This window comes from Dama dama, chromosome 2 (genome assembly GCF_033118175.1).
Source record: "Dama dama isolate Ldn47 chromosome 2, ASM3311817v1, whole genome shotgun sequence".
In the NCBI taxonomy this organism is placed as follows: Eukaryota; Metazoa; Chordata; class Mammalia; order Artiodactyla; family Cervidae; genus Dama; species Dama dama.
The window spans coordinates 30596107-30622896 of record NC_083682.1 but is presented as its reverse complement, the minus strand read 5'-3'; the positions used below and the strand labels follow the sequence as shown (position 1 = coordinate 30622896).

General features: G+C 37.7%; 1 protein-coding gene and 1 pseudogene across 1 annotated transcript in view; both read right to left on the bottom strand.

The window, feature by feature from the left end:
* The window catches only part of LUZP2 (leucine zipper protein 2), a 476247-nt gene that overhangs the window by 23151 nt on the left and 426306 nt on the right, over positions 1-26790 (bottom strand). Inside the window, exon 7 of the mRNA XM_061158485.1 lies at positions 21115-21282. Within this exon, the coding sequence (XP_061014468.1) occupies positions 21115-21282 (168 nt within the window). The remainder of the gene's footprint in view (positions 1-21114; positions 21283-26790) is intronic.
* On the bottom strand, positions 14554-15503 carry LOC133040733 (ATP synthase mitochondrial F1 complex assembly factor 1-like; annotated as a pseudogene).

Below are 26790 nucleotides of genomic sequence, written 5' to 3'. Positions count from 1 at the left end.
AGTGGAGAAATCAGTTATGTCACGTAGTTGGTAGATGTGACCTCCAGACTGAGGAGTTTAGACTTTATCCACTAAGTAATAGAGAACTTAGATGGTATATAAACAGTAATATTTAACACCTTGATAACTGTAGACATAGTTACTCACAGGGTTTGTAACTTCAGTCTTTACCACACAATTTAGTTAAATATGTGTACATACACACACACAATCTTATATACTATAAAAATAACACCTATGGAAATTGAGAAGGAAAAGTCTTCATGGGTATTTCTAAACTTAATTTCTAAAAAAAAAAAATGGTAATAAATTATGAAGTAAATGGAACATAAATAACTGCATACATTATTTATTCAAGATAATTATTCTAAATTAATCATGAAAAATAAATGTTTCTGAAGTTTTGAATATGAATACTGCTCTACTAAACTGAATCACTAATTATTCTATAAGTAATACATGTTTATTAATATTTCAAAATGATATATCTTTATATCAGAAGAATCATTTAACAATAATTTATTTTCTGAATAATAATCAGTAAATACACTGCTTATGCCCTGGGGTATTGTTGATAATTTTCAGATCCTAGAATAAATCAGGAACCTGACTGACCTCACATACATGGATGTGTGTGGCTCATATGTGTAAGGAGTATGATTTGAAAATGGGTTGGAAGAGTGCACGGATATGTTCTGATTAAAATTTGGAACAATGGGGTTAATTTAGGTGGGAGTAGATACTTACTGATTTAAAAAGTTGAAATAACTATAGAAGTAAGAAAATAGTCCTATATGCTTTTTCTTCTATTTTTTGAGGAGGTGCATGAAAATAACAGTCTATATTTATAGAGTCTTGCCATGTTTTAGAAAAATCTATGTGTGTTACATCTCTGTAACAACTATGTTACCTTTTAAGAATAAAGAAACTACAATTCAAAGTTTGAGACTTGCCCAAATTCAACAAGCCAGTAAATGATAGACTTCATTCAAATATTCAATTTTTAATCATAGTGAATCCTAATAAATGGCCACTTTAAAAATTAATTAGGAAAAGTTGATATTTTAACTCAATAAGCTTAAGTTTTTTAAACCGACATTTCTTATAAAATGCTTTCCAAATATAGCATCTCTATACTAAGGAAAAACATTAGAAAAACCATATTTACAATGTAACAGTTAATCTCCAGAGATTAAATGGTTTGCTATTACTAAACTTTAACTCATCTGAGATTTTCCTGTTAAAATTTTAAATGCATTTCCTTTCATCTCATTGTATTGGAAATACAAAGAAGCTAAAGTTTACTGTCTAGCAGTATTTCTTTAGAAACACAGAATGCCCAGATAACCTTCAACTTCTTAATCTAAACTCATTTTCGTAACTTTCTAAAAAGAACCATTAAAACAAAGTTTTTTAAACTAATGCCCACTGGTATTAAATTATATGTATTATTTATGTAGACAGTCCACTGCTTTTATAAAATTAAGAATTCTGCAAAATCCCAAATGATTAAGGACAACTGATTTAAAGTATTTACACCCCTTCACAAATAAGCATCTTTGCCACAACCATTAAACACACTCTCTTCCTTTCTAAGTTGTATAATGTATGTCATTCATTTACTCAAAAACTACTTTTGACCATGATGTGGCCAGAATATGGCAGACAAAACATATGGAACACCCAGTCCGATGGAAGAACTGCATGTAAAATAAGTACTTCCAGGAAACTTTAATTAAATACAATTTGGATAATGATTATGAGTTAAGATTTTAGATTACTTTGAGGGAACAGCACACAGTAGGGTGAGCTGACCCATCTGGAGGGTCAGATACGTTTTCCTGAAGACTGGGAAGACCCAGAGGGATGGGATGGGGAGGGTGGCGGGAGCGGGGATCGGGATGGGGAACACATGTAAATCCATGGCTGGTTCATGTCAATGTATGGCAAAAACCACTATAATATTGTAAAGTAACTAGCCTCCAACTAATAAAAATAAATGAAACAAACAACCAAGCAAAAGAAGTGGTGTTATAAACAAGACCTGAAGGATGAGCAGTGCCTGCCTCCCCGGGTGAAGAGGCCAGGGACAGGATCAGAACGGGCATGGCACTGAGGAAGAAGGACACTAACTTTAAGGATCCCAAAGAAAGCAGTTATACCTGGGAAAGGTGAAAGCAGGGAAGCATCCAGTTAGAGCGCAAGGCATAGATGTCTCAACGTCTGCCTAATTCTGCCTTCCAACTTAGATGTTCAGCTCTACTCTCAAAGTCATCCACATTACATACAGTTACCTCTTTGTTCCCCACCGCTTTTCCTCGCAGATTCCCTACATTCCCCTATATTGCATCCTCCAAAATGCTGACAGGGCAACTGTAATAAAAGACAAAGCTGAAACAGATAATGCTCATCTTCCTCTGTTGGCTCCCTTGTATGTTCAGGTTATGTGAAAATTCCTGGGTCTGGAAACAGACGTGCCTACAAAACCCGCTCTTTAACCTCTTTCTTGAGTTGCCCAGTCTCTCTCTCCCTCTGTCCCTCTCCTTCTGAGTATGTGTTTCTCTACATTTCTTGTCTTTCTATTTCTTCTCACAAGTGTATGTGAGAAATACACCCACCCACACACACGTGGGTTCACAGAAAGTGTTTTCATGTCTTCCATTATTCATAATAGTTCTTCTCGTGGCTCTGTCTCTCTGCCATGGTTATTTCTTCTACTTTCCCCCAAGTCGTTTTCCTTATACATTCCCACTTATTTTTGAAAATGTAATTTGAATATAATCTGCATTATGGAATATTCTAGAAATCTGTCCTGTCTGCGCTTTTGTGGTATTATTCACAAAAATCCATGACCCAATCTAAGCATAAAAACACACCAGACAGATCCACAGAGAGACAGTCTATAAAATATCTCATCACTAGTCCTCAAAAGTGTCAAGATCATGGAAATATAAGGAGTGAAACATTGTCAGACAAGAGACTGAGACATGATGAGAGAATGCAGTGAGGTTCCCTGAACTGGATCCTGAAACAGAAAAAAAAGAAAAACACCAAAAACAACAGCTAGAAAACCTGGTGAAACCCAAGTTAGGTCTGTAGTTTGGTAATGGTATTATACTATTGCCAGTTTCTTAGTTTTGATAACTATGTCATGGCTATATAAGATGTTAAATTAAAGGATGTAAAGGAAATACATGAACACTCTGTACTATCTTAATGTTTTTCTAAGTCTTAAGTCATTTCAAAAGAAAAAAAACTTAATGAGGATAATAAGTCTTTCTTTTAGAGAATTGTGAGTATTAAATAAGTTCATATGGGTATAGCACAACTCAATAAAAATGCCAGCTACTATTAGTATAATTACTAGTAACATTAATTGCTAAAATTGTCATGACAAATATACATTAATTTCATAATAAAATAATTAACATATTAGTATAAATGGTTATTGTTGGGTGACCTTATGTCCATGAACACATAAGTATGACAACATTTTGGCTACCATACATAGGTTCAAAATATGAGTTTATCTCAAATCATAAGCAAATGGCAAAAAGTGACAAAAAAATAAAAGTAGGAAGTCAGGCAGTCTTAGTGAAATTTTTCACATATTTTAATGTTGAAAGTTAAAATATTTTAATCTACTCTGTGCCAATGAAATATTAAGCATATGGAGAAGCTAGAGGAGGTCTCTTTTTAACATCATGGAAAGTGAGAGTGTTCATTGCTGTCGTATCCGACTCTTTGCAAACCCATGGACTGTAGCCCACCAAGCTCCTCTGTCCAAGGGATTCTCCAGGCAAGAATGCTGAAGTGGGTTGCCATTTCCTTCTCCAGGGGATCTTCCCAACCCAGGAATCGAACCCGGGTCTCCTGTATTGCAGGCAGATTCTTTACCAACTGAACCATGAAATAAAAGCTTAATAAGACTAATGCCATGTTTCTGATTGTCTCAGTGCTAAGCAATGCAGTTTGAGATTCTACTGGGCCACTGCTGGGGTTCAGCAGCATCAGCAGGAATGAGGAGGAGGAAGTGAGGACCAACAATTCAGGGAGAGCACAACACCTTCCTAATTGTGAAGAGTGTCTCTAGACAAGGGTCCAGTATTTATAACGTCAAATGGGTGTGACAGTTTCAGGCATAGTTGGGCAACTGTGTGGGGAGGTTGTCAGCTGCTGCTGCTGCTGCTACATCGCTTTAGTCGTGTCCGACTCTGTGCGACCCCATAGATGGCAGCCCACCAGGCTCCCCCGTCCCTGGGATTCTCCAGGAAAGAACACTGGAGTGGGTTGCCATTTCCTTCTCCAGTGAATGAAAATGAAAAGTGAAAGTGAAGTCACTCAGTCATGTCCGACTCTTTGCGATCCCATGGACCGCAGCCTACCAGGCTCCTCCGTCCATGGGATTTTCCAGGCAAGAGTACTGGAGTGGGGTGCCATCGCCTTCTCCGGAGGTTGGCAGGGATGGATTTATATCAGTCAGGTGAAACAGCATTACCGGCAGCAGGTAGTGAAAGCACCATTATCATTACACTATCTTATTCAGTCACGGATTCAAGGAGATGTAGGGAGTAGGAGGACATTGTTTTTTGCCCATTGAAAGACCTGGGAAACATCACTTGGGATTTCTTAAGTGCTCAGCAAAGCAGGTTGGCATTCATGGAAGAATTCTGATTCTAGTATTAATGGGAAACTGAATCCCTAATCTATGAAAGTAAGATGAATTCCAGTTTTAGAAACGGTCAATTTTGTAGAAAGAGAGTAGGAAATTCTGTGCCTGTGTCTTTTTAAAAGCAACCAGCAAACATCCCTGTTATCTACATCCTTCGATACCAAGGTGCCACCGGTTATGATATGGAGGGTTCTCCAATACATGTTTTAACTGCATCAGGAATGATTCTGGAACAGATTACAGCCTGGTAGTAAATTTAGCCTTAGAGAATGACAGTGGCAAAATTAAAGGCTCACAGGGTTTCAATGAATTCACTAGCCATATTCTGTATTTTAATCAAGGTCTGGACAATAAGATTTTTTATTTAAAAAAATAAAATTGTTTTGTAAAAAAAACAACAAACTTTGTTGGTATGTCTCAGATAACTTAAATACAGCTGTTGTATCATCATCCATGAAAAGGACAGTCATAGGCATCCATGACTGTTATGTTCTGGTTTAAAATAAAATTAGAATATTTTACAAACTATTGGAAATTAAATGGCCAGAACCTCCTGCTTACTTTTCCGTTGACACTACAGAAGTAGTGTTAAACGGGATAATTAACCTAAGTAGGAGAAAGTACTAAGGTAAAGCTGTTCCTGTCATGGATACTGAAATTCACAATGTACTTATGACTAATGATGAAATATGAAAAACACATATGTCTAATATGAAAATTCATAGCCACTGCTGTCATGAAAATGAATATGTTTACTCTCCATGATAGAATTATTTTATGGACATGAACAGCCTTAGAGACAGATATGATTGCTCATGGACACATTGTGATCTGGCTAATGTGGGATCGTTCTCTTTGCCAAATTCCTCATTTATTAATTTATTCATTTGTTTGTTCATCCATCTAACATTTGCTGTTAGTCACAGTATATTGTGATGAGCATGGCTTCCGCGATGGCTCAAGTGGCAAAGAGTCCGCCTACCAGGTAGGACACACAGTAGATCCGTGGTTTGGGAAGATCCTCTGGCAGGGGAAATGGCATGGACAGAGGAGCCTGGTGGGCTATAGTTCACCGGGTCACGAAGAGTCGGACACAACTGAGCACGCATGTGCACAATATTTTGTGATGAGCATTAGCGGAACTCTAATAATGAAGATATGCCCCAGCCCCCCACCCTCTAGGAGTCTGCTGTTCTGAATTAAACCATCAGCCATGATGTGACATTAAGTGGCATTATCGGTAAATTTCCAAAAGCATCAATGATTTTAATTTTTTTATATAATGGAAATATCAGCTCAGTTGATAATCTCTTGCCTACCGTAAGAAGCTAACACTAACTGACTACTTGTGTGTGCTGTACATCCATTATCATATATCCTATAATGGGTCAGTATCCAAAATCACTGGGTTGGCCAGAAAGTTTGTTTGGGTTTTTCCTGAAAGCTGTTACAGAACAACTTGAATGAACTTTTATATAAAGAACTCAAACAAGTCAACAGCAAGAAAACCCAATAAACTGAATAAAAAAATGTTCAGAGATTCTAAACAGATGTTTCTCCAAAGATGACATACAGATGGTCAACAGGCAAATGAGAAGCTGTTCATCATAACTATAAGGGAAATGCAAATCAAAACCACAATAAGATATCGCCTCACAAGTATTAGAGAGGCTCTTTTTCCAAAAAAAAGTTTAAAAACACTAACTTGTAGAGATATATAGATATACACACCCCTAAATTCATCACAGCATTATTTATTTACAATAACCGAGATGCGGTAACTACTTAACTTTTACTGAGTGCTGAAGAAGTAATGCTTTCAAATTGTGGTGCTGGAGAAGACTCCTGAGAGTCCCCTGGACTGCAAGACCAAACCAGTCAATCCTAAAGAATATCAACCCTGAATATGCATTGGAAGGACTGATGCTAAAGCCCCAATATTTTGGCCATCTGATGTGAAGAGCTGACTCCTTGGAAAAGACCCTGATGCTGGGAAAGGTTGAAGGCAAAAGGAAAAGGGGCGGAAGAGGATGAGATGGTTCGATATCATTATCGACTCAATGGACATGAATTTGAGCAAACTCTGGGAAATAGTGAAGGACAGGGAAGCCTGGCTTGGTGTAGTCCACGGAGTTGCCAAGAGTTGGAGGTGACTTAGCAACTGAACAACAATAATACAGTGCAATTTTATTTGAACACAAAATAATAAAATCTTGCCATTGAAAACAACATGGATGGACCTTGAGGACAATACACTAAGTGAAATTAAGCCAGACAAAGACAAATACCAATTACCATATGATCTCTCTCATATTTGAAGTCCGCAAATCTTCTTAAAAAATGAAACCTAACACACTTGCAGATACAGAAAGCAGATTGGTGGTTGCCAGTGGAAGACCGTGGGGTTTGAAGACTGGATGTTAACTGCATGGTAACAAATGGTAACTAGACTGACTGTGTTGATCATTTTGTAGTGTGTACACTACATACAGGGCTTCCCAGGTAGCTCCAGTGGTAAAGAATCTGCCTGCCAATGCATCCCTAGGTCAGGAAGATCCCTTGGAGTAAGAAATGGTAACCCAGTCCAGTATTCTCAGGCAGAGGAGACTGGTGGGCTACAGTCCATGGGGCTGAAAAGAGCTGGACGTGACTGAGCATGAGCAGGAGCAAACCTGAAACTCATATAATGTTATGCACGAATTCTGCCTCAATTAACTAAAAATAAACCAAAAAAATCTCAGTTGTCCGTGACCCAGCTTTGAGATTTGTCTTCCTCTGTTACAACATCAGAATACTGTCAGTACCACTTAACAATGTTTTTCTTGATTTTAACTGAGAAAACTTGTGTAAAGCCGTCAGCAGCAAGTCAGTCATCCAGAGTGCTCTATACATTTTGTGTTGTGATAACATAAGAAACACTGCATATTTAAACATCTATTGTTTTTGTTAGCATATCTTTAAGATTCTAAGTAACACACATTTTTGAGCGGGCAGTTTGTTGCACTAGACTTGGCATAAGAAACCTGGATTTTAGTTGAAGTTCCTTTTTAAGTAAAATGGTTATAGTAAGATGTGCTCTATTTATTGTGATGATCTAATAAAACACCTTGGAATAGCCATAAAGAACTATGCAAGTTAAAATTCTATTATTATTACTATTGAACAACTGGAACCATAGTTGGAATCCATGCAATAGCCTTCTAAAGCGAAAAGTTTGCTCTTGGAGTATAATTGATGTGAATAACTTCCTAGTTACGTAGCTGCAGACACTTTAGAAATATTCTTACTTTCACAAAGAGATCAAAGACGGCCACATATGCCAAAGGAAAGTCTAATACCAGCACTCTAGGGAACTCAAAAACACTGTGTATGATTTCTTAAAATCCTGACTATCAATGCATTTTATATAGTGATGAAAAGCAAGGATGCTGCTTCTAATTTTCTTTGAAACATTTAAATCTAATTCACAATGCACTGAGGGTGGATCTAAATGATAAATAATTTTCTTGTCTTTTCCCAGTGCTGGCACAAAAATGTGTAGTAACTTTCAGCGAATATCAAGATGTTATGTTTCCTGTTGCTTTTGTAAATTCTTTTGTGGGGATTCTTTTGATGACCATTGAAATTAACATTGAAATTATGTTCTCATTGTCAAACTCCACGTAGAACTGTGTGATGGACACTTTGGTAGAGAAGGACAGAAAATAATATCTTATTAGGCCAAATAAGCTTGAAAATAATAATATATAGCTTATCCTTACAACAACCTTTTGAAGAAAATGGTACTATTATTCCCATATCACTAGGAGCGAATTGGTTTAAAAGTTGCATGTTACACAGCTGAGGAGTGGCAGAGCAGAAATTCACATCCAGACAATTTGGCTTTAATATCTATGCTCTTAAACACTAGATACACTACATGCCAGGTTTTATGCTATAAATTTAGCCTTTTAATTAATTAGGCTCATTGTTCTATATCGCTAGCTCTATTTCACAAAAAGAATAACCACAGTCTTTGGTTCAGTTTCCAGCATTTTACAAATAACTGGCTAAATCCAGGATTTACAATTGGTCTGTTGAATTCCAAATTCTGTGCTCTCACACACGATTCTTGGCACTGGATATCTGATGTTTAGTCACAGATGCCAACACAGGTTTCCGGGACAGTAATGTTAAAGAGAGAAGCCTGCAAATTCAGGGCACCACCTAATGGAACTTGCTCATGCCTGAAAAGGACCATTGGGAAGTAGTATAAGGCCTACTAAGGATCAAATTTTCATTGGAAAACTGTAGGCCATGGGGTGTATTATTCTTTTTGAACTCCTGTCCACCTACATAAAAATTCATCCACACCTTCATCTTTTCCAACTTATCTCCCTTCTCAGAAGCTGGTATGTCTCTACTCCTCTCCACGCCCAACTCTTCACCTTGTGATCATATTCATATTCCTTAATGCTGCCTCTGAATTTTAAATCCTTATTACATATCTCAAACTTCATTATCTTTTTTGCATTATTCACTCTTTATCTTACTAAAAAGGTACATAATCTCCTGCCATCCTACTAAGTCCCCCAAAGATTTGTCCCCTCTCTTCTTCTCAGTTAATTTCCTTAGCATAATCATCTAGTCTTCCCACCTTCACTTCTTCACATTTTCCTTAAAATTTTATGTCCTTGGCATTTGTCAAATTCATTCCCTGTTCCTTTCCTGCTGCTGCTGTCTTACTGCTCTTATCAAGAATATTATTCTCCCAATAATTTTGTTTCTATTATCATATCCTCCTAATCTTTCTATGTTACTTACTGGAATTATCTTCTTAAAACTATAATCTCATCAGGTTCCCCTTGTTAAAAAACTTCCAGTAGGTTCCCAGTTACTGCAAGATATTCAAATGAATGAATTACACCAGAGAGAATATACTGTCAATAAAATGATCACAGGAAGCTGATTAAGGGCTTCTCTGGTGGCTCAGTGGTAAAGAATCTGCCTGCCAATGCACTGAATTTGATCCCTGAGTCAGGAAGATCCTTGGGAGAAACAAATGGCAACCCACTCCAGTATTCTTGCCTGGAAAATTCCATGGACAGAGGAGCCTGGTGGGCTACAGTCCATGTGGTTGCAAAGAGTTGGATACAATGGAGCCACAAAAGAGCAAACAACAACCAAATTGATTAAATTCCATATAGATGTCCTTTGCTTTTGCAAGTTCTATAAGGAAATCTCTCTGATAGTTTTTTTTTTTTTTTTTTTTAGGATTAAGATTTTACTGCATCTAAAGAGACAAAAAAAAGGTTCAATGAGAATTTCTAGTTTTAAAGAAAAAATCTCTTGTATTGATAATCAATGGATGGGAGGTTAAGGGCTGTCTTACTTATGAACAGCCAACTGGTGATGAGAAGCAACACATCTTTAAAATAACTGTATCTTTGAAGATACCATGAAAGTCAATACTATCTGATGAGCATCCAAGAAATTTTAATGAAAATACAGGACAAGAAAATGGAACAAGTCATCCAGTGGTTCTCCCACCACCTCTGCTGTGTAATAACACAGCCTCTGAGGCAGTTTGAGGAGTGGCAGTGGCCCTGCCGCCCAGGTCATGAAGGTTCAGGGGTGTCCAGGCCCGGGGCACACGGCAGGAGCCATCATCACCAGGATGCCCAAGAGGAAGGTCTGATCTGTCAGGGGGAGTTGTGATCAAGCATCACAAGAGGAGAGTGATGATGGTGTCATTTAACCTTCTACCACAAAAGTGTAAATAAAGTCAAAAAGGCGTCCAGAGAGGATGAATCTTCACTAAAAAACAAACAAAAAAAAGATGCAAAGAAAAGGATAAAGAGCCTCAAGTAAATAACCATGATAATAAAGAAGATTGAGCTGTGGAAAACAGAGAAACTAAAAAGGAGAGTCCAGTCTCTGATGAAGTAGGTAGAAAGAGGCCAAGTCTGATTAATATCGTGTGGGGCTTCCCAGGGAGTTCACTGGGTAAAGAATACACCTGTAATTCCAGAGATGCAGGAGACCTGGGTTTGATTCCTGGGTCTGGAAGATCCCATGGAGGAGGGCACGGCAAACCACTACAGTATTCTTGCCTGGAGAATCCCATGGATAAGAGGAGTCTGGCAGGCTACAGTCCATATAGTCACCAAGATTTGGACACAACTAAAGCGACCAAGTCCACATGTACTTACCACATCTAGTCACTGGTTCCCGTCTCCCTTCTAAGTACAATCCAAGTGAATATTTTCATCAATTATTTTGTAAATACAGCCTTTTTTATTTTAGTAGCTCTAGAAACATTCTTAAGGAGGAGGCAATCTCACCTCATCACATTTTTTTTTTTCCTTAGTGTAAATGCTTCATTTTTAAGAGGTTGACTCATTTGCTGGTTGCCATTGGTGATGGTTTTTTTGTTTTGGTACAACCAGAAAAGAGCAACATGTTAAATATGGGAGGTTTTGATAGTCTTGAGTGTTAAATATTCATAGGTAGGGCAGTAGCTTTGATATCCTATAATACTTAGCATACTAAATGACAATTTGTAGTTACAGTTGTGCATTGACTATGCCTTGAACATTTACATTACTTCTGTTCTCATCTTTTTTAGCATAGTGGTTTCCTACAGAAATCACTCTTTGATCGTGGCTCCTCTTGTCAGAATGACATGTTCTCTATAACATCTTTGGCGACAGTAGTCTAATTTCCCTAGTAACTTTGTTATTGTGTTGTGAAAGATTGAAAATTTGAACCAGTAGTGTATATGATATTAAACTAGTTAATTAGTTAACTGTTAACTAGTGAGACTTATGATGTAATAGTTTATCAAAATTTGAAGATATTGGTACTTGATATACTCTTAAGAAAAATTTGCTTCCAAATGTCAGGCTGGAAAGTCACTGGAATAACTGTTGAAAAGAAATTATAACTACATGCCTTTTAAAACTTCAGTTCATACATTAAGAAATGTGTACAACCAATAAAGTCTCAATTATAAAAGAAAACAAAGAAAAATGTAAACTGGTGGTCATTCTTAACATAAAAGATATTTAGTAGCATTTTCTCTGAATATCAGTATGCTTTCCTAGACTTATGTATATTAACATTTCTACCAAAAATGTCTCGTTCCTTTTTTAATTTCAGAAGAATTAAATGAATTATATCCTCATGGAGCTAACATGTCTTTAAAATAAATTCATAGAGATATCCAAATAATTAATTTCTCTATGTAATATTTTATTACAGCATATATATACCAAGGATGAAGAATAAATGAGAATTTGGTTTCAGATCATTTCAGGGTACAGATATGCACACCAGTAATAAAAAGAAAGCATTAAAGGGCCTTTGTTGTTTCTATTTTTATCTTTACCACATTAAACAATTCTTTGGCCACCTGATGCGAACAGCTGACTCACTGGAAAAGACGCTGATGCTGGGAAAGATTGAGGGCAGGAGAAGGGGACGACGGAGGATGAGATGGCTGGATAGCATCACCGACTCAATGGACATGGGTTTGGGTGGACTCTGGGAGTTGGTGATGATGAGGGAGGCCTGGCATGCTGTGGTTCATGGGTTTGCAAAGAGTCAGACATGACTGAGCGACTGAACTGAACTGATATTAAACATAAATCATAATTTATAGTTAGTTTAAAATATTTATGTGCATATGTAATATATATGTTCATACAGTAACATGTAAAACATTATATAATTTAAACTTAAACTTAATTTCCTTGCCACAAATACGCCACATCTACTAGGAAGTAATTAGAAAAGCAATTACGATCTCCTAAGACCAAAAATGAAACCCAAACAAAATTCCTTAGATGTAATGTTATATTTAATGCAAATATTTTAGATTCATGTTTTCATTTTTATTCTCACAATAACCCTGGGCATACAAAGATATAAAACATATTTCTGTAGCATGGAAAGAACATGAACAGCTGGTTGGTATTACAGATAACTAAATGGTTAGCTAAGGACAGAGAGCTGGTAGAAAAACAGGTCTGTCTAAAACTGAAAACCTTCGGGCTAGTTGGGAAATCTCTTCCAGAAGCAGGAAAGTGGGGGGAAAGGACAAGCTTACTGCTGCATTGTGTTGTTTAGTCTTTAAATCGTGCCTGACTCTTTGTGACCCCAAGGACTGTAGCCTGCCAGGCTCCTCTGTCCATGAGATTTTCTAGGCAAGAATACTGGAGTAGGTTGCCATTTCCTTCTCTGGGGATCAAACCCGTTTCTCCTGCATTGGCAGGTGGATTCTTTACAAGTGAGCTACCTGGGAGAGTCTTTTCCTCTTCCTACAGTAAAGATTTTAATACCTCCCAACCTTGGCTGTAAACATGAATAATCTGGGAGCTTTGAATAATCTCCAAAACTACCCTGTGTGTCTACTGGAGTAAAATAGAATTGAAAATATTGGCATCAGGTGTGAGCAAAGCTCTCAGTGATTAAAAAAATGCAGTCTAGATTGAGACCCTTTGGTCTGTGGTAATTCCAGGTGCACTTCTTTGAGAGTTCTTAGAAATTACTTTGCAACAGATTTTTGGCAGGAAAAAAAAAAAACAGGGAAAACAAATCCACCTTGCTTTAAACCTCTAGGCACCAAGCAGAATGCAATTTTCACTTGGATGCCTTTAAGCTCCTGAATAGGGCCACGGTTGCCTGTTGCCCTAAAATGACTTTGGCATTTCTACCAAAGTGGAAAAAAAATTAACAAATCATCCTTGTCCAATTAAGTTGATGCCACAGCTGTAACCTTTACCAATGTCAACTGCAGCTAAAGTTGACTTTGAATTGCATGGAAAGAAAAACAAAGATAGATGATGGTGACTCCCTGGGATGGAAATGAAATAATGAGCTTTCATAACATAATTTAATCATTTTTTTATCTACACTACTTTTCTGAATTGCTTCTCACTTCTGCTGTCTTTTGATATTTTCCTTTCTTTATGACATTTACTATTGTGATCACTGACATTAAATGTATTGTGAGGATTCATCCATACTTTTTTTTTTTTATAAGCCAGACTTTATTTTATTGCTACATTTTCCCCACACACAATAGGGTACATTTGCTTCTGCCTACCTTTTCTATTAATATAATACTGGAATGGTGTAGAGTTGTTTAAAAAACAAAAAGCAAATCTGGATTGATCCTCTCTTTATAAAATAGTTGATTTTTTTTATACTGCAACAATTCAGCCACTCCAAACACACAGCTTCCAAGAGGCAAAAAATCAGGTGTCCGAAACTATGGCTTAAAAATATGCAGGCAGCAGGCACGGTACGTGTGCGTTTAATATACCTGAAGTCTACTGCTACTCCAAACCAGCTACACTAACAGCAATTCTTGGAGCATTTAGATAGAATCTTAATCCTGATGGTAATATGTGTTTGTTATAGAGTCTAACAGGATACCTGGGTTATGCCTTTAGCCAACCAAGTGAGAAAAGTATGCAAAGACCACATCTAACCACAGCAGGTCTTCAAGCTTACTATCCTGTCACAGTTTATAAAGGTGAGGAACTAATTACTGGGAGCTGTGCAGTCAAAATGGCCCGAGAACAAATATACTCCTACAGTGCATGAGATCAAGTCAGCCATCTTGTGGATCCTTGATTGTCCCTGGATGTGATCTCAAACGCTTGAAAAGGACACTTCAAGTATGCTGGGATATAGTTATCAGAATGTTTGGGTATCTTTGTTCCTGAATGTCAAGTAACAGGGCTCACCTCCATGCTATTCCTTGCAATAAGCACAGAGGGCGACTCCTTAGAGTCGGCTTATTATAGCCCCTGAGCCTCGGAGAGTTCAAGGGGTGGGTAGGCTCAGGACCATCCAGGGCTGAGTAGAAAACTCTATAAGCCAACCTGACAACCCTAAGTCTTAGCCTGGTTCTGAGAACATTTCAGTTCGGCTCCAAGTCTGCTTTGCTCCAACTCTGTGGTGACAGACATTTGAACTCACTGGGTCTGAAGTTAGAGATATCCACTAACCCACAGTTTTCGATCAGTGGCATAGAAGAGCTGAACTTGGTTGGCCATGCACTGTGCCTCAGCATCATTCAGAAATGTGGAATCCATTTCTGCTGTCATTAGCACTATACCATTTCCTTCCTTAAGTTCAGGGTAGTGATATAAAATCAGCTAACTGGCCGCAGCTTCCCCTGGGATCTGAATATTTATCAGGGCAGTGAAGTGGAGTTCAGTACCTGTCCATTGCCGGACTAAAAACTCATAACCTTCCCTTGGTTGACCACACAGAAATGTTGGACAGGACTAAGCCCGGTTCCAAATCAAACTTTTCTTTACGAATAACTGCGTAGACTGTTATCTTTTGCGGCAAAATACTGCTGCCAAATCTGTTTTATTTCTTTGCCAGTTTTGTCTTTCACCATCTCAGTGTTGAAGATTGAGCTGAGAGTCTTGTCCTTGGTGAATCCTCGGCCCACAGGCGTTTCCCCAGTGTCTTCTGTTCCACACATGTGATAAAAGTCCGCTCGCTTGATGCCCCACTGGCTGCTTGCTAAACTCACTGCGCTTCTCTAGTCAGGACTCAAAAGCAGCGGGGTCAGACCTGCACAACTGCTGGATCTTTTTGCAGTAGCGGTCGTAGAAGGGGTTGGTCTCGAGCACCTTCCCGACCCTGCTGCCTTGGCGCCCCTGGCTGGCCGGCCGGCCCGAGCGGCGGCGCACCCGGAACACAGCGCGGCTGACGGGAGCCCCAGGCCCAGGGCGCGGCTGCGCACTGCGCACAGGTCGGCCTCCTGCAAGATGGCCGGGCCGTCACCATGGCAGCCATGGCCGTTCCCACCTCCTCCCTCATCCATGCTTTTACGCCAAAAAATTGTAGCTGTACTCATTTGAATGTGTTCCTACGTCTGCACAGTCAAACTAGGTAGTTTTTGTTTAAATTAATATCCTACCAAAAATCTTCTCAAAGTATTACCTTCATTTCCACATATATTAATAGTACTTATTTTGAACATTTATTGACTGTTTTCCAATATGAGACACTATTACATATACTAAATGCTCTATGTTAATTTTGTTAATCTTCACAACAATTCGATAAGGTTGTGCTTGTTATTGTCTTCATTTTATATCTATGGGAGTACAATCTAAGGGGTTAGTTGATCAAAATGTTCAAAATTAGAAAGTCTTAGAAAAAATATATTTACATAGTATCTTTAGAAATATCAGCATGATATAGTAGTTTTGATACTGATATTTGCTTTTAGTATAATTTACTTATTGTAAATGTATATAATTAAATAGTAAATTAAATGGTAATTAAATAGTAAGTGTTTAATAACTAACTAGTACAAACTCTGAAAATTTGTGTAGCCAGCTTTTATAGGTATGTCTGAGCCATCTCCAGCAGACAGCTGAGTATTCACCGTTTTAAAACCTGATTGTTTCCTCAGCAGAAACTTAAGCTGTGGGTCTAAATGACTATGTAGCACACAAGCACCAGAATTTTAAAAAAGTACCAACATGTAAATTAGTTTTTACTCTTTCATCAGTAAATTCTCATAATATTGTACTCCTCAATTAATGGAATCTGCGGCTTTTAAAATCCACACTGAGTATATACTTTGTATGTGAAGTGAATATGTCTATTGGATTCATGTATACACATATATACCCACATACATGATGTAATAAAAACCTGTCTGCATTATCTAATCTTCTGGAAAAAATAAAAATAAAATGACATTTTGGGGATGATTTTGCTTTTTTTCCAGATGTAGGTTGAAAATTGCTTACTTGGATTTGTTTCACAGATTTCAGGAAAAACCATTCAAATACACTTTTCAAGGAAAAGGCAAAGATTTTTTTAAAATGTAGATTAGAACATCCATATATCACATGTATAATCATAAGGAATTTGATTTAGGTCATACCTGAATGATCTTGTGGTTTTCCCTACTTTTTTAAATTTAAGTCTGGATTTGACAATAAGGAGTTCATGATCTGAGCCACAGTCAGCTCCCAGTCTTGATTTTGCTGACTGTATAGAGCTTTTCCATCTTTGGCTGCAAAGAATATAATCAATCTGATTTTGCTATTGACCATCTGGTGACGTCCCATGTTTAGAGTCTTCTCTTGTGTTTTTGGAAGAGGGCGTTTGCTGTGAGCAGTACATTCTCTTGGCAAAACTCTATTAGCCTCTATTGCCCTGCCTCATTTTGTACTCCAAGGCCAAATTTGCCTGTTACTCCAGGTATCTTTTGGCTTCCTACTTTTGCATTCCAGTCCCCAATAAGGAAAAGGACATCTTTTTTGGGTGTGGGTCCTAGAAGGCCTTGTAGGTCTTCACAGAACTGTTCAACTTAAGCTTCTTCAGCATTACTGGTTGGGACATAGACTTGGATTACTGTGATATTGAATGGTTTGCCTTGGAAACGAACAGAGATCATTCTGTCATTTTTGAGATTGCACCCAAGTACTGCATTCCAGACTCTTTTGTTGACTACAATGGCTACTCCATTTCTTTTAAGGGATTCTTGCCCACAGTAGTAGATATAATGGTCATCTGAGTTAAATTCAACCATTCCAGTTCATTTTGGTTCGCTGATTCCTAAAATGTCAATGTTCACTCTTGCCATTTCCTGTTTGACCACTTCCAATTTGCTTTGAATCATGGACCTGACATTCCAGGTTCCTATGCAGTATTGCTCTTTACAGCATCGGACTTTAGCTCCATCACCAGTCACATTCACAACTGGTGCTCTTTTTGCTTTTGCACCGTCTCTTCATTCTTTTTGGAGTTATTTCTCCATGGATTTCCAGTAGCAAATTTGGGCACCTACCAACCTGGGGAGTTTACCTTTCAATATCCTATCTTTTTGCCTGTTCATACTATTCACAGGGTTCTCAATGCAAGAATACTGAAGTGGTTTGCCATTCCCTTCTCCAGTGGACCACATTTTGTCAGAATGCTCCACCATGACCCATCTTATCTTGGGTGGCCCTAGATGGCATGGCTCCTAGTTTCACTGAGTTAGACAAGGCTGATGGGGGAGACTGACCAAGGGGGATACTGGGTCTTGTTCTGATGGGCAGGGCCATGCTTAGTAAATCTTTAACCCAATTTTCTGTTGATGGGCAGAACTGTGTTCCCTCCCTTTGTTTGACCTGAGGCCAAACTACAGTGGAGGTAATGAAGATAATGGTGACCTCCTTCAAAAGGTCCCACACACTCATTGCTGCACTCAGTGCCCCCGACCATGCAGCAGGCCACTGCCGACCCACACCTCCTCTGGAGACTCCTGGACACTCACAGGCAAGTCTGGGTTGGTCTCTTGTTGCACTAGTCAAAGCTATGGTTTTTCCAGTAGTCATGCACGGATGTAATAATTGGACTATAAAGAAAGCTGAACACTGAAGAATTGATGCTTTTGAACTGTGGTGTTGGATGAGACTCTTGAGAGCCCCTTGGACTGCAAGGAGATCCAACCAGTCAATCCTAACAGAAATCAGTCCTGATTATTCATTGGAAGGACTGATGCTGAAGCTGAAACTCCAATACTTTGGCCACCTGATGCGAATCGCTGACTCATTGGAAAAGACTTTAATGCTGGGAAAGATTGAAGCAGGAGAAGGGGACGACAGAGGATGAGATGGTTGGATGGCATCACTGACTTGATGGACATGAGTTTGAGTAAGCTCCGGGAGTTGGTGATGGACAGGGAAACCTAGCTTGCTGCAGCCCATGGGGTTGCAAAGGGTTGGACACGACTGAGCGACTGAACTGAATTGATATCATGTGTATCAAGGAAATTAAGACAAATTATGATATGTAATGCTCATGTCACAACAGTGACCTGAGATAGGCACCAAGGAAACAGAGGCACAGAGAGGCTAAGTGATGTGACGGTCTCCAGCTCCCTCTTGGGCACATATCACTGAGACTATAATCAGCCAACTCCAAAGACTTAGTAGTTTGAGGTTCTCATTTAAAAGTTACATTTTGGATAAAAATTGTTCCATGACTGAAAAGTTTATATCTCTTACATATACCGCATATCACATTTTATTATTCAGGATTTTTCAAATATTATCTGTGAGGTGCCTGCACAGAGATTCAAGTCCCAAGAATACATTGGGCTTCCCCAATGACTCAGCAGGTAAAGAATCTGCCTGCAGTACAGCAGACACAGGAGATGTGGGTTCAGTTCCTGGGTCTGGAAGATCCCCTGGAGGAGGGCATGGCAACCCACTCAGTATTGCTGCCTGGAGAATCCCACGGACTGAGGAGCTTGGCAGGCTACAGTCCAATGGGTCACAAAGAGTTGGACATGACTGAGTGACTAAGAAGCAAAAGGCAAAGAAGAAAAGGAAAGAGATACACATCTGAATGTGGAGTTCCAAAGAATAGGAGCTTCTTAAGTGAACAAAGCACACACACAAGTACATAAAATATAATTGCCACCATATTTGAAAAGATAAATAATACAAGCAAAAGAGAAATGCCAGAGAGGCTTTTAATGCTAATTTGTAAAACAGAATGCTGTATGGTGTATCAACTTAGATTTATTGAACTTTATCTTAAATAATTAGATATGTTATTATTTTTTTTAAAAAAAAGCATTCTCTAAACTACATGCATCTAAATGCTTCCTATGTTTTCCTGTGATAAACCTAGAGAAGTAATAATATATATGTATTATTTATTTCAGTGACAGGATACAGGACAGTAATTTCTTCCATATATTCAGGGTCATAAAGAGCCCAGTTTTAATCATGAGCCTAGTAAATATACTTTAAGACAAGTAAATATACTTGGAGACAAGTGTCATGTGCCCATAAAATCACAAAGCTGCTTTGCCCAAAGTCACTGAACTTCATACAGTTGAATCTGTTTCTCCCTTAAACTAACCTGAAGTGGAGGGATATGTGGCTTTCTGATAGGTGGCAGAGATTGTGTAAGGTAGCTGTACACTTAACCAATAATCTGTTTCAATAAATTTACCAGGAATCTTTTTAAAACATAAAAATATATTATTCTGCAACGTTCTTCCGTGAGTTTGGCTGAATTAAAAAAAAAAACAAAACACTGTTTTCAAAGGAGGATCAGAGAGATGTAAAGGTGAAAAATATTGGCCTAAATTTTTTGAGATCCTTCATTACATAATAAAAACAAAGAAGATAATATAAAATGGAAATACTTATTTCAAATGATTTTGACAGAAAAAGAAGGTTACACAGATTAATATGTTTTTGAGAAATCAACCAGTTACAGGAGAAAAACAGAACAGTAGATTTATTCTGTTTTACTCAATTTTGACTCTTCATCCTGAAAATAGCATTTCCCTCATCTACAGACTGGCCACATCCCCAAATGTAATGAATTGGTAGGTATTTGTAACAGTGGTCCTCAAGGTTTTTTGTCCACCTTCCTCTAGCCCACCACGGATTTGCTTTAGAAGTTGGACTCCTCTCTATAGCATTTATTTCAACAGCAAGTGATCTTGAGGCAAGTGATAAAAGAATTGCACCTTCAAGTATACTGCCTGAAACTAAACTCCTTTCTTTAATAATGATTTCAGATTGTCAATATTTATTTAAAAGTAGAGCTTGCAAACTGAAGGTTCTGATGATTGAAACAAAAGTGGAACTGAAACGCCCTCTTTGTCCTGTATAAAGTAGAATGATGGCAGGGATTTGCTTAAGTAGTTGTTGTTTAAATTGCTAAGTCGCATCCAACTCTTTTGCAACCCCATAGACTGTAGTCTACCAGGCTCCTCTGTCCATGAGATTTTCCAGGCAAGCATACTGGAGTGGGTTTCTATTTTCTATTTCCTTCTCCAGGGGATCGTCCTAACCCAGGGATGGAACTTATGTCTCCTGCATTGACAGGTGGATTCTTTACTGCCAAGCCACAGGGAAGCCCTCCTAATCCCCTAGGGAGCTCTTAAAAACTAATGATGACTGGAGCCAAACCAGGAAGAATTTGTCTGAGGTGTGTCCCAAGTAGTAAGACTTTTTTTTTTTTTTTAAATAACTATCCCAAGTGATTCTAATGTATAGTCACAGTGCTGAGAACTACAGACTTAATTTCTGAAAAATGTATCCACTTTTGTAAGGACGGTGGTTATACCCTAGAAGAAAGTATTTTCCATAATAAACTCCTGGTGTAAACTGGAATATAATACAAGATATTTTCTTATAATGTTATAAAATAATGATGATAATAATAATTCTGCCTAAGAAACACCCTGTTCTCTTATAAAGAAAATTTGTTTTCCAACATTCTCCAAGTGACTATGAAAACTTTACAAACTGGGTTACTATCTCCCATTTACTTCCTGCTTTTTCAATGAATTTGCTCTCTTACTTGGATTCACTTTGATGATAATACAGATCAAAGTCAAGAAAGTACCTTATTTGATTTTAGATTTCAAAGCACAAATAAAGTGTACAAATAAAGTGTACCTTGGCTGTTGTGCTTATATATGCAGTCCTAGAGTCAGTTATCATGGTTGGGACTGATATCTGAGTTCCATACGGCCTGAAGGGATTCAAATGGGGAAGCTGCTGATCACGGAAAACAGTTGAGAGGCAGAGTTGTACAGTCTCTTTCATTGCTTTCAGCTGTGATTCCTATAAAAACAAGAGAGATCACAATTTTTACATGTGGTTTGGTCATCATTCACCTGATTAGATTCTCCCTTTCCTCCTAGCGTATACTCATTCCCCAAATGCATATTAGCTTTAATACATAATTGCCCAACATAAATTCCATGATAACATGCCATGGAATGCACACTCAGTCTGTTTTTTAGGAACTAATGTGTTTCACGATATATTTTGATCACTGAAATTCAGAGACATAGCTTACATTTTTTCCCCTTGAATTGACATGATTTCAATCATGATACCTTGCTGGCAAGGAAATATACTCTAGAGTCACTCTAAATGGATCCTTTTAGCATCTGCCATCTTTCTTTTATCATAAACCTCCTTTATTACAAATCACTCCTCTTGTGATGTAGGCTTTTCTGTATTTCTCAAATCAGCCTGTATCTTTACTCAATTAATGACAAAACTCTTATTTCCTTGGGTCCTGTTAAGTAGTAGGAGTTATTCAGATGTGATTGTAAGTGATAATCAAACATCTGTGAAACTGGCATTATTATTTATGTTTTACTATGAATGCAACAAAATTTCAGGTTCTAGACTGTTTTCTTCTTTTTAAATTTTTATTTTATATTGGAATATATTTTGGTTTATACTGTTGTGTTACTTTTAGGTGTACAACAAAGTGATTCAGTTATACATATACCCCTTCATTTTCAAATTCTTTTCCCATATAGGTTATTACAGTATATTGAGTAGAATTCTCAGTGCTATATAGTAGGGCCTTAGTAGTTATCTTATTCATATAACAGCAGTGTGTATATGCTCATTTCAAAGTCCTAGTTTACTCCACCTTTCCCCTTAGGTAACCATAATTTTCTAAGCCTATGAATCTATTTCTATTTTTTAAATAAGTTTATTTGTATCATTCTTATATTCCACAAGTTGTATCATATGATATTTGTATCCCTCTGTCTGATTTCCTTCACTTAGCATGATAATCTTGAGGTCCATCCATGTTGCTGCAAAGGGCATTATTTCACTTTTTTTTATGGCCTAGTAGTATTTTGCTGTATATATGTACCACATCTTCTTTATCCATTCCTTTATCAATGGACATTTAGGATAATTCCATGTCTTGGCTATTATAAGCAGTGCTGCAATGAACACTAGGGTGCATGCACCTTTTTGAATTATGGTTTTCTCAGGATATATGCCTAGGAGTGGGATTGCTGGGTCATATGGTAGTTCTATGTTTAGTTTTTAAGGAAACTCCATATTGTTCTCCACAGTGTTTGTACCAATTTACAGTCCCACTAACAGTGTAGGAGGGTTCCTTTCTCTCCACACCCATTCCAGCATTTATTGCAGAACTACTTTTTCTTTAGGTTTATATTTCAAGGTAGACTGAACTATATAGAGACAACCATCTCCAACTGCCATCCAACCTCCAGATCCCACAGCTAAAAATATTTTAAATTGCTTATATGGTTTTAAAATGATGTAAAGTTGAGTACTAATGACAAAGACGTCCCCAGGTACCAAAATGAAGAGAGACACATAACCTTGAGGAAATCTCATGGTAACACAGGGGTAACTGGGGGAGAGCATATAGGCCCTAGTAAGACAATAACATACATATATCCACTTCAAGATATGAAATGTGGCCTCTGGGGCAAGAGTGAAGAAGAAAAGAGAATAGTTGCTGGAGTCGTATCCCTGGACGAACTGGCACAATTGGCATTTACCCTTTTTGTGTAGCTCCATGTTTGCATCAATGGATCCAATGAATCCAATGGATCAATGAAGCAGAAAAGTCTGTTGTCTTCTCCTGTCACAGCAGTATACTCCCAACAAAACTCCTGCCTTTTGTATATGATGTCAGGAATACATCTACGGATAGCATCCCCTCCTACCTATTGTCTCCTGTACAGCCTCTGTGGTCAATTTCTTGAGAGTGACTATGACTTTGATTTTTCCCAATGTTCTCTGTGTTTCCTACTAACATGTGGTATAAGATTTATCTTTAAGATGAGAGTGTATATTGCTAGAATAGCAATTTAAGAAATCTTTCTTTTTGGTCATATCACGAGATTTTAAAAAAAGGCAACAGTAAGAGCAGCAACTGGAAATATATAAGAAACAGGACATACATGTATTTCCTTCACATTAACCTTGCCCTGTCACAGTTCATAAAAATCTGATAAGAACAAAATAAAAGTCTGATAAGAAATAGGATGGAGGGGCTTTGTTAACTGCACAGTAGGGAGTTAAGTTGAATAATAAACTTATACTCAAAATGGTCCCTTTTATTTGCTTGCCTGAGTAGCTAGATGCTTGCTATGGCTGATTATGTTTGTTTTCTTTATATAATTTATCACTAATTTTAATTTATTACTATATATATGTAAAAGTTGTCTGTTTTGTTCAGAACTGTATAGCTAGCACCTAACATAATCCCTGACACATGAGAAAGGACACACAAAATTTTTTTTTTTAATAAATACTTAGTTGAAAATGTTATTTCTTTTTTGTCAGGGAAAGAAGCTATCTCAATAAAAAGAAATGAAGTAATGATTCAGATTACCCTTCCTATTGAGTCTTATGTTATAATCTTGGATGGTCCTAACCTTCTATTACTGCAGAATAAGTGTGGGTGCTGTTCTCTGGAGTGAGATGTTCCAGCTTCCACTGAACAATTTGAGTATGTTTTCTGTTTCTCATAATATAGTTAGATAATGCAAATAGAGCTAATGTGACAATATCAGGCAGGTCTTGGCCAGGACTCAAAGTTAACATGGCTTTGAAATGTAGATTTTTCAATGCTCAGATAATGCAGGAATTATTTGATAGTTATTTGATTCACTGCATTCATATCATGGCTTCTCTCAACAAAGTATATATATAAAAGTTAAATCTACGAAAGGCACAAAATATATATGTATATGTTGACATAACAGACAAATTCCTGAGCAACTGCTAAACTCAGATGTCAAAAGTAAACAATGAATGGCATCAAGCTAATACTTCATTTTAAGTAAACATTCTTTAGGCAAGACAAAATTCCCAGTGGCGCAATCGATACCTTTGAACATGGGTGAAATCATCTCATCTGCTCATCCAGGCCTCCTGACATTTTCAGGGTCAACTTGGATAGCAGAATCAACAATACAGAGGTATAACCTCCAACTCCTCACCTTTCATAGCCATTGTAGTAAGCTGTCTTTCCTCTTATGTTTCAACCTATTCTTAATCTCATAATTTTTTTTTTTTTTTTTAATCTCATAATTTTTTACTTCCTTTCTTTTTTTGGATCACAAGCTTGTGAATTGGCCTCCTATATTAGATTCTGGATTCACTCCTTCATTACACTGTAGATTTTACCTGCCAGAGACCACAGATTTCTGTGAACAATGCTTCCCTAATTTGTTCATCTTTCTACCAAAAAAAAAGCTCACATCTTTCCAGTTAATCCCTCTAACTAAATAAAGCCTGTAATTGACGCTACTCAGGTTTGGCTTGGCCCATCCATGAGCAAGGCCAAGACAATGATTTTACACCACAATGTCATTACATTTTGATTTATACTGCTAGCTTTTGTCTGTTTTAAAATTGCAGGTAAGGCCACTGTTCACTTTAAAGTTCACTGGAACAGGATGTCACCTAATGAAATATGATGTGACTTATACAAAGTATAGTTTGCCCTAGATCTTACAACATATCCCCTGTGAGATTCTGCCTTATTTTTGCCCTTGATCTTCATCCCACACCAAACCACATTTCCCATTTCCTCTGCCACCTGATAATAAAATGCAAAGTCTTTAAGGATATCCTGCTTGTCACAATGTCTTTTGTTTATAGTCCATCAAACGTTTCAAGTTCGTTCTCATCTAGGAACCTTTACACTTGCTGTTTTCTTTGCCTGCAGAACTCTCTTTCCAAGTAGCTACATAGGAAACTTCTACTTAAAATGTATGGTTCAGCTCACATATTATCTTCTATGAAACATAAACACTGATTACTCTATCAAAGAACACTTCTATCTCAAAGTCTTTATCACAAAGGTTCTTAAATTATCTTTTGCAGCCCTTGTCATAAGTGCAAATTATCTTATTGTTAATATGTTTATTGTTTTATCTATTTCTATTTCAATGTTGGGAAAAGGTGTTTGCTGTGACCAGTGTGTTCTCTTGACAGAACTGTTAGTCTTAGCCTTGCTTGATTTTGTACCCCAAGGCCAAACTTAGCCTGTTACTCCAGGTATCTCTTGACTTTGTTTATTTGCATTCCAATCCCCTATGATGGAAAGGACATTTTTGGGGGGTGTTAGCTCTAGAAGGTCTCGTAGGTTTTCATAGAACTGGTAACTTCAGCTCTTTAGTATCAGTGGCTGGAGCATATAGACGGGTTACTGTGGTGTTGAATGGTTTACCTTGGAGATGAACTGATTTGGTCGTTTTTGAGATTGCACCCAGGTACTGAATTTCAGACTCTTCTGTTTACTGTGAGGGCTACTCCACTTTTTCTAAGGAACTCTTTCCCACAGTAGTAGATAAAATGGTCATCTGAATTAAATTTGCTCATTCCTGTCCATTTTAGTTCACTGATTCCTAAAATGTCGATATTCAAGCTTGCCATTTCCTGCTTCATCTCATGCAATTTATCTTGATTCATGGACCTAGCATACCATGTTCCTATATATTGTTCTTTACGGCATCAGACTTTACTTTCACCACCAGACACATCCACAACTGAACATTGTTTCTGCTTTGGCCCTGCCTCTTCATTCTTTTATCAGTGATTGCCCTCTGTTTTTCCCCCAATATGAAGAGTATGTCATGCAAAATGCTGGGCTAGATGACTCACAAGCTGGAATCAAGATTGCCAGGAGAAATATCAACAACCTCAGATATGAAGATTATATCACTCTCATGGCAAAAAACAAAGAGGAACTAAAGAGACTCTTGATGAGGGTGAATGAGGAGAGTGAAAAAGCTGGTTTAAAACTCAGCATTCAAAAAACTAAGATCATGGCATCCAGTCCTATCACTTCCTGGCAAACAGATTGGGAAAAAGTTGTAACAGTGACAGATTATATTTTCTTGGGCTCAAAAATCACTGTGGATGGTAACTGCAGCTGCAAAATTAAAAGACACTTCCTCCTTGGAAGAAAAAGCTGTGACCAACCTAGACAGCATATTAAAAAGCAGAGATATCACTTTGCCGACAAAGGTCCATATAGTCAAAACTATGGTTTTTTGAGTAATCATGTACAGATCTGAGAGTTGGACTGTAAACAAGGCTGAGTGCAGAAGAATTGATACTTTTGAACTCTGGTGCTGGAGAAGACTTTTGAGATTCCCTTGCTTTCCACGGACAGCAAGGAAATCAAACCAGTCCATCATAAAGGAAATCAACCCTGAAAATTCACTGGAAAGGCTGATGCTGGAGCTGAAGCTCCAATCCTTTGGCTACCAGATGCAAGAGCTGACTCACTAGAAAAGACCCTGATGCTGGGAAAGATTGAGGGCA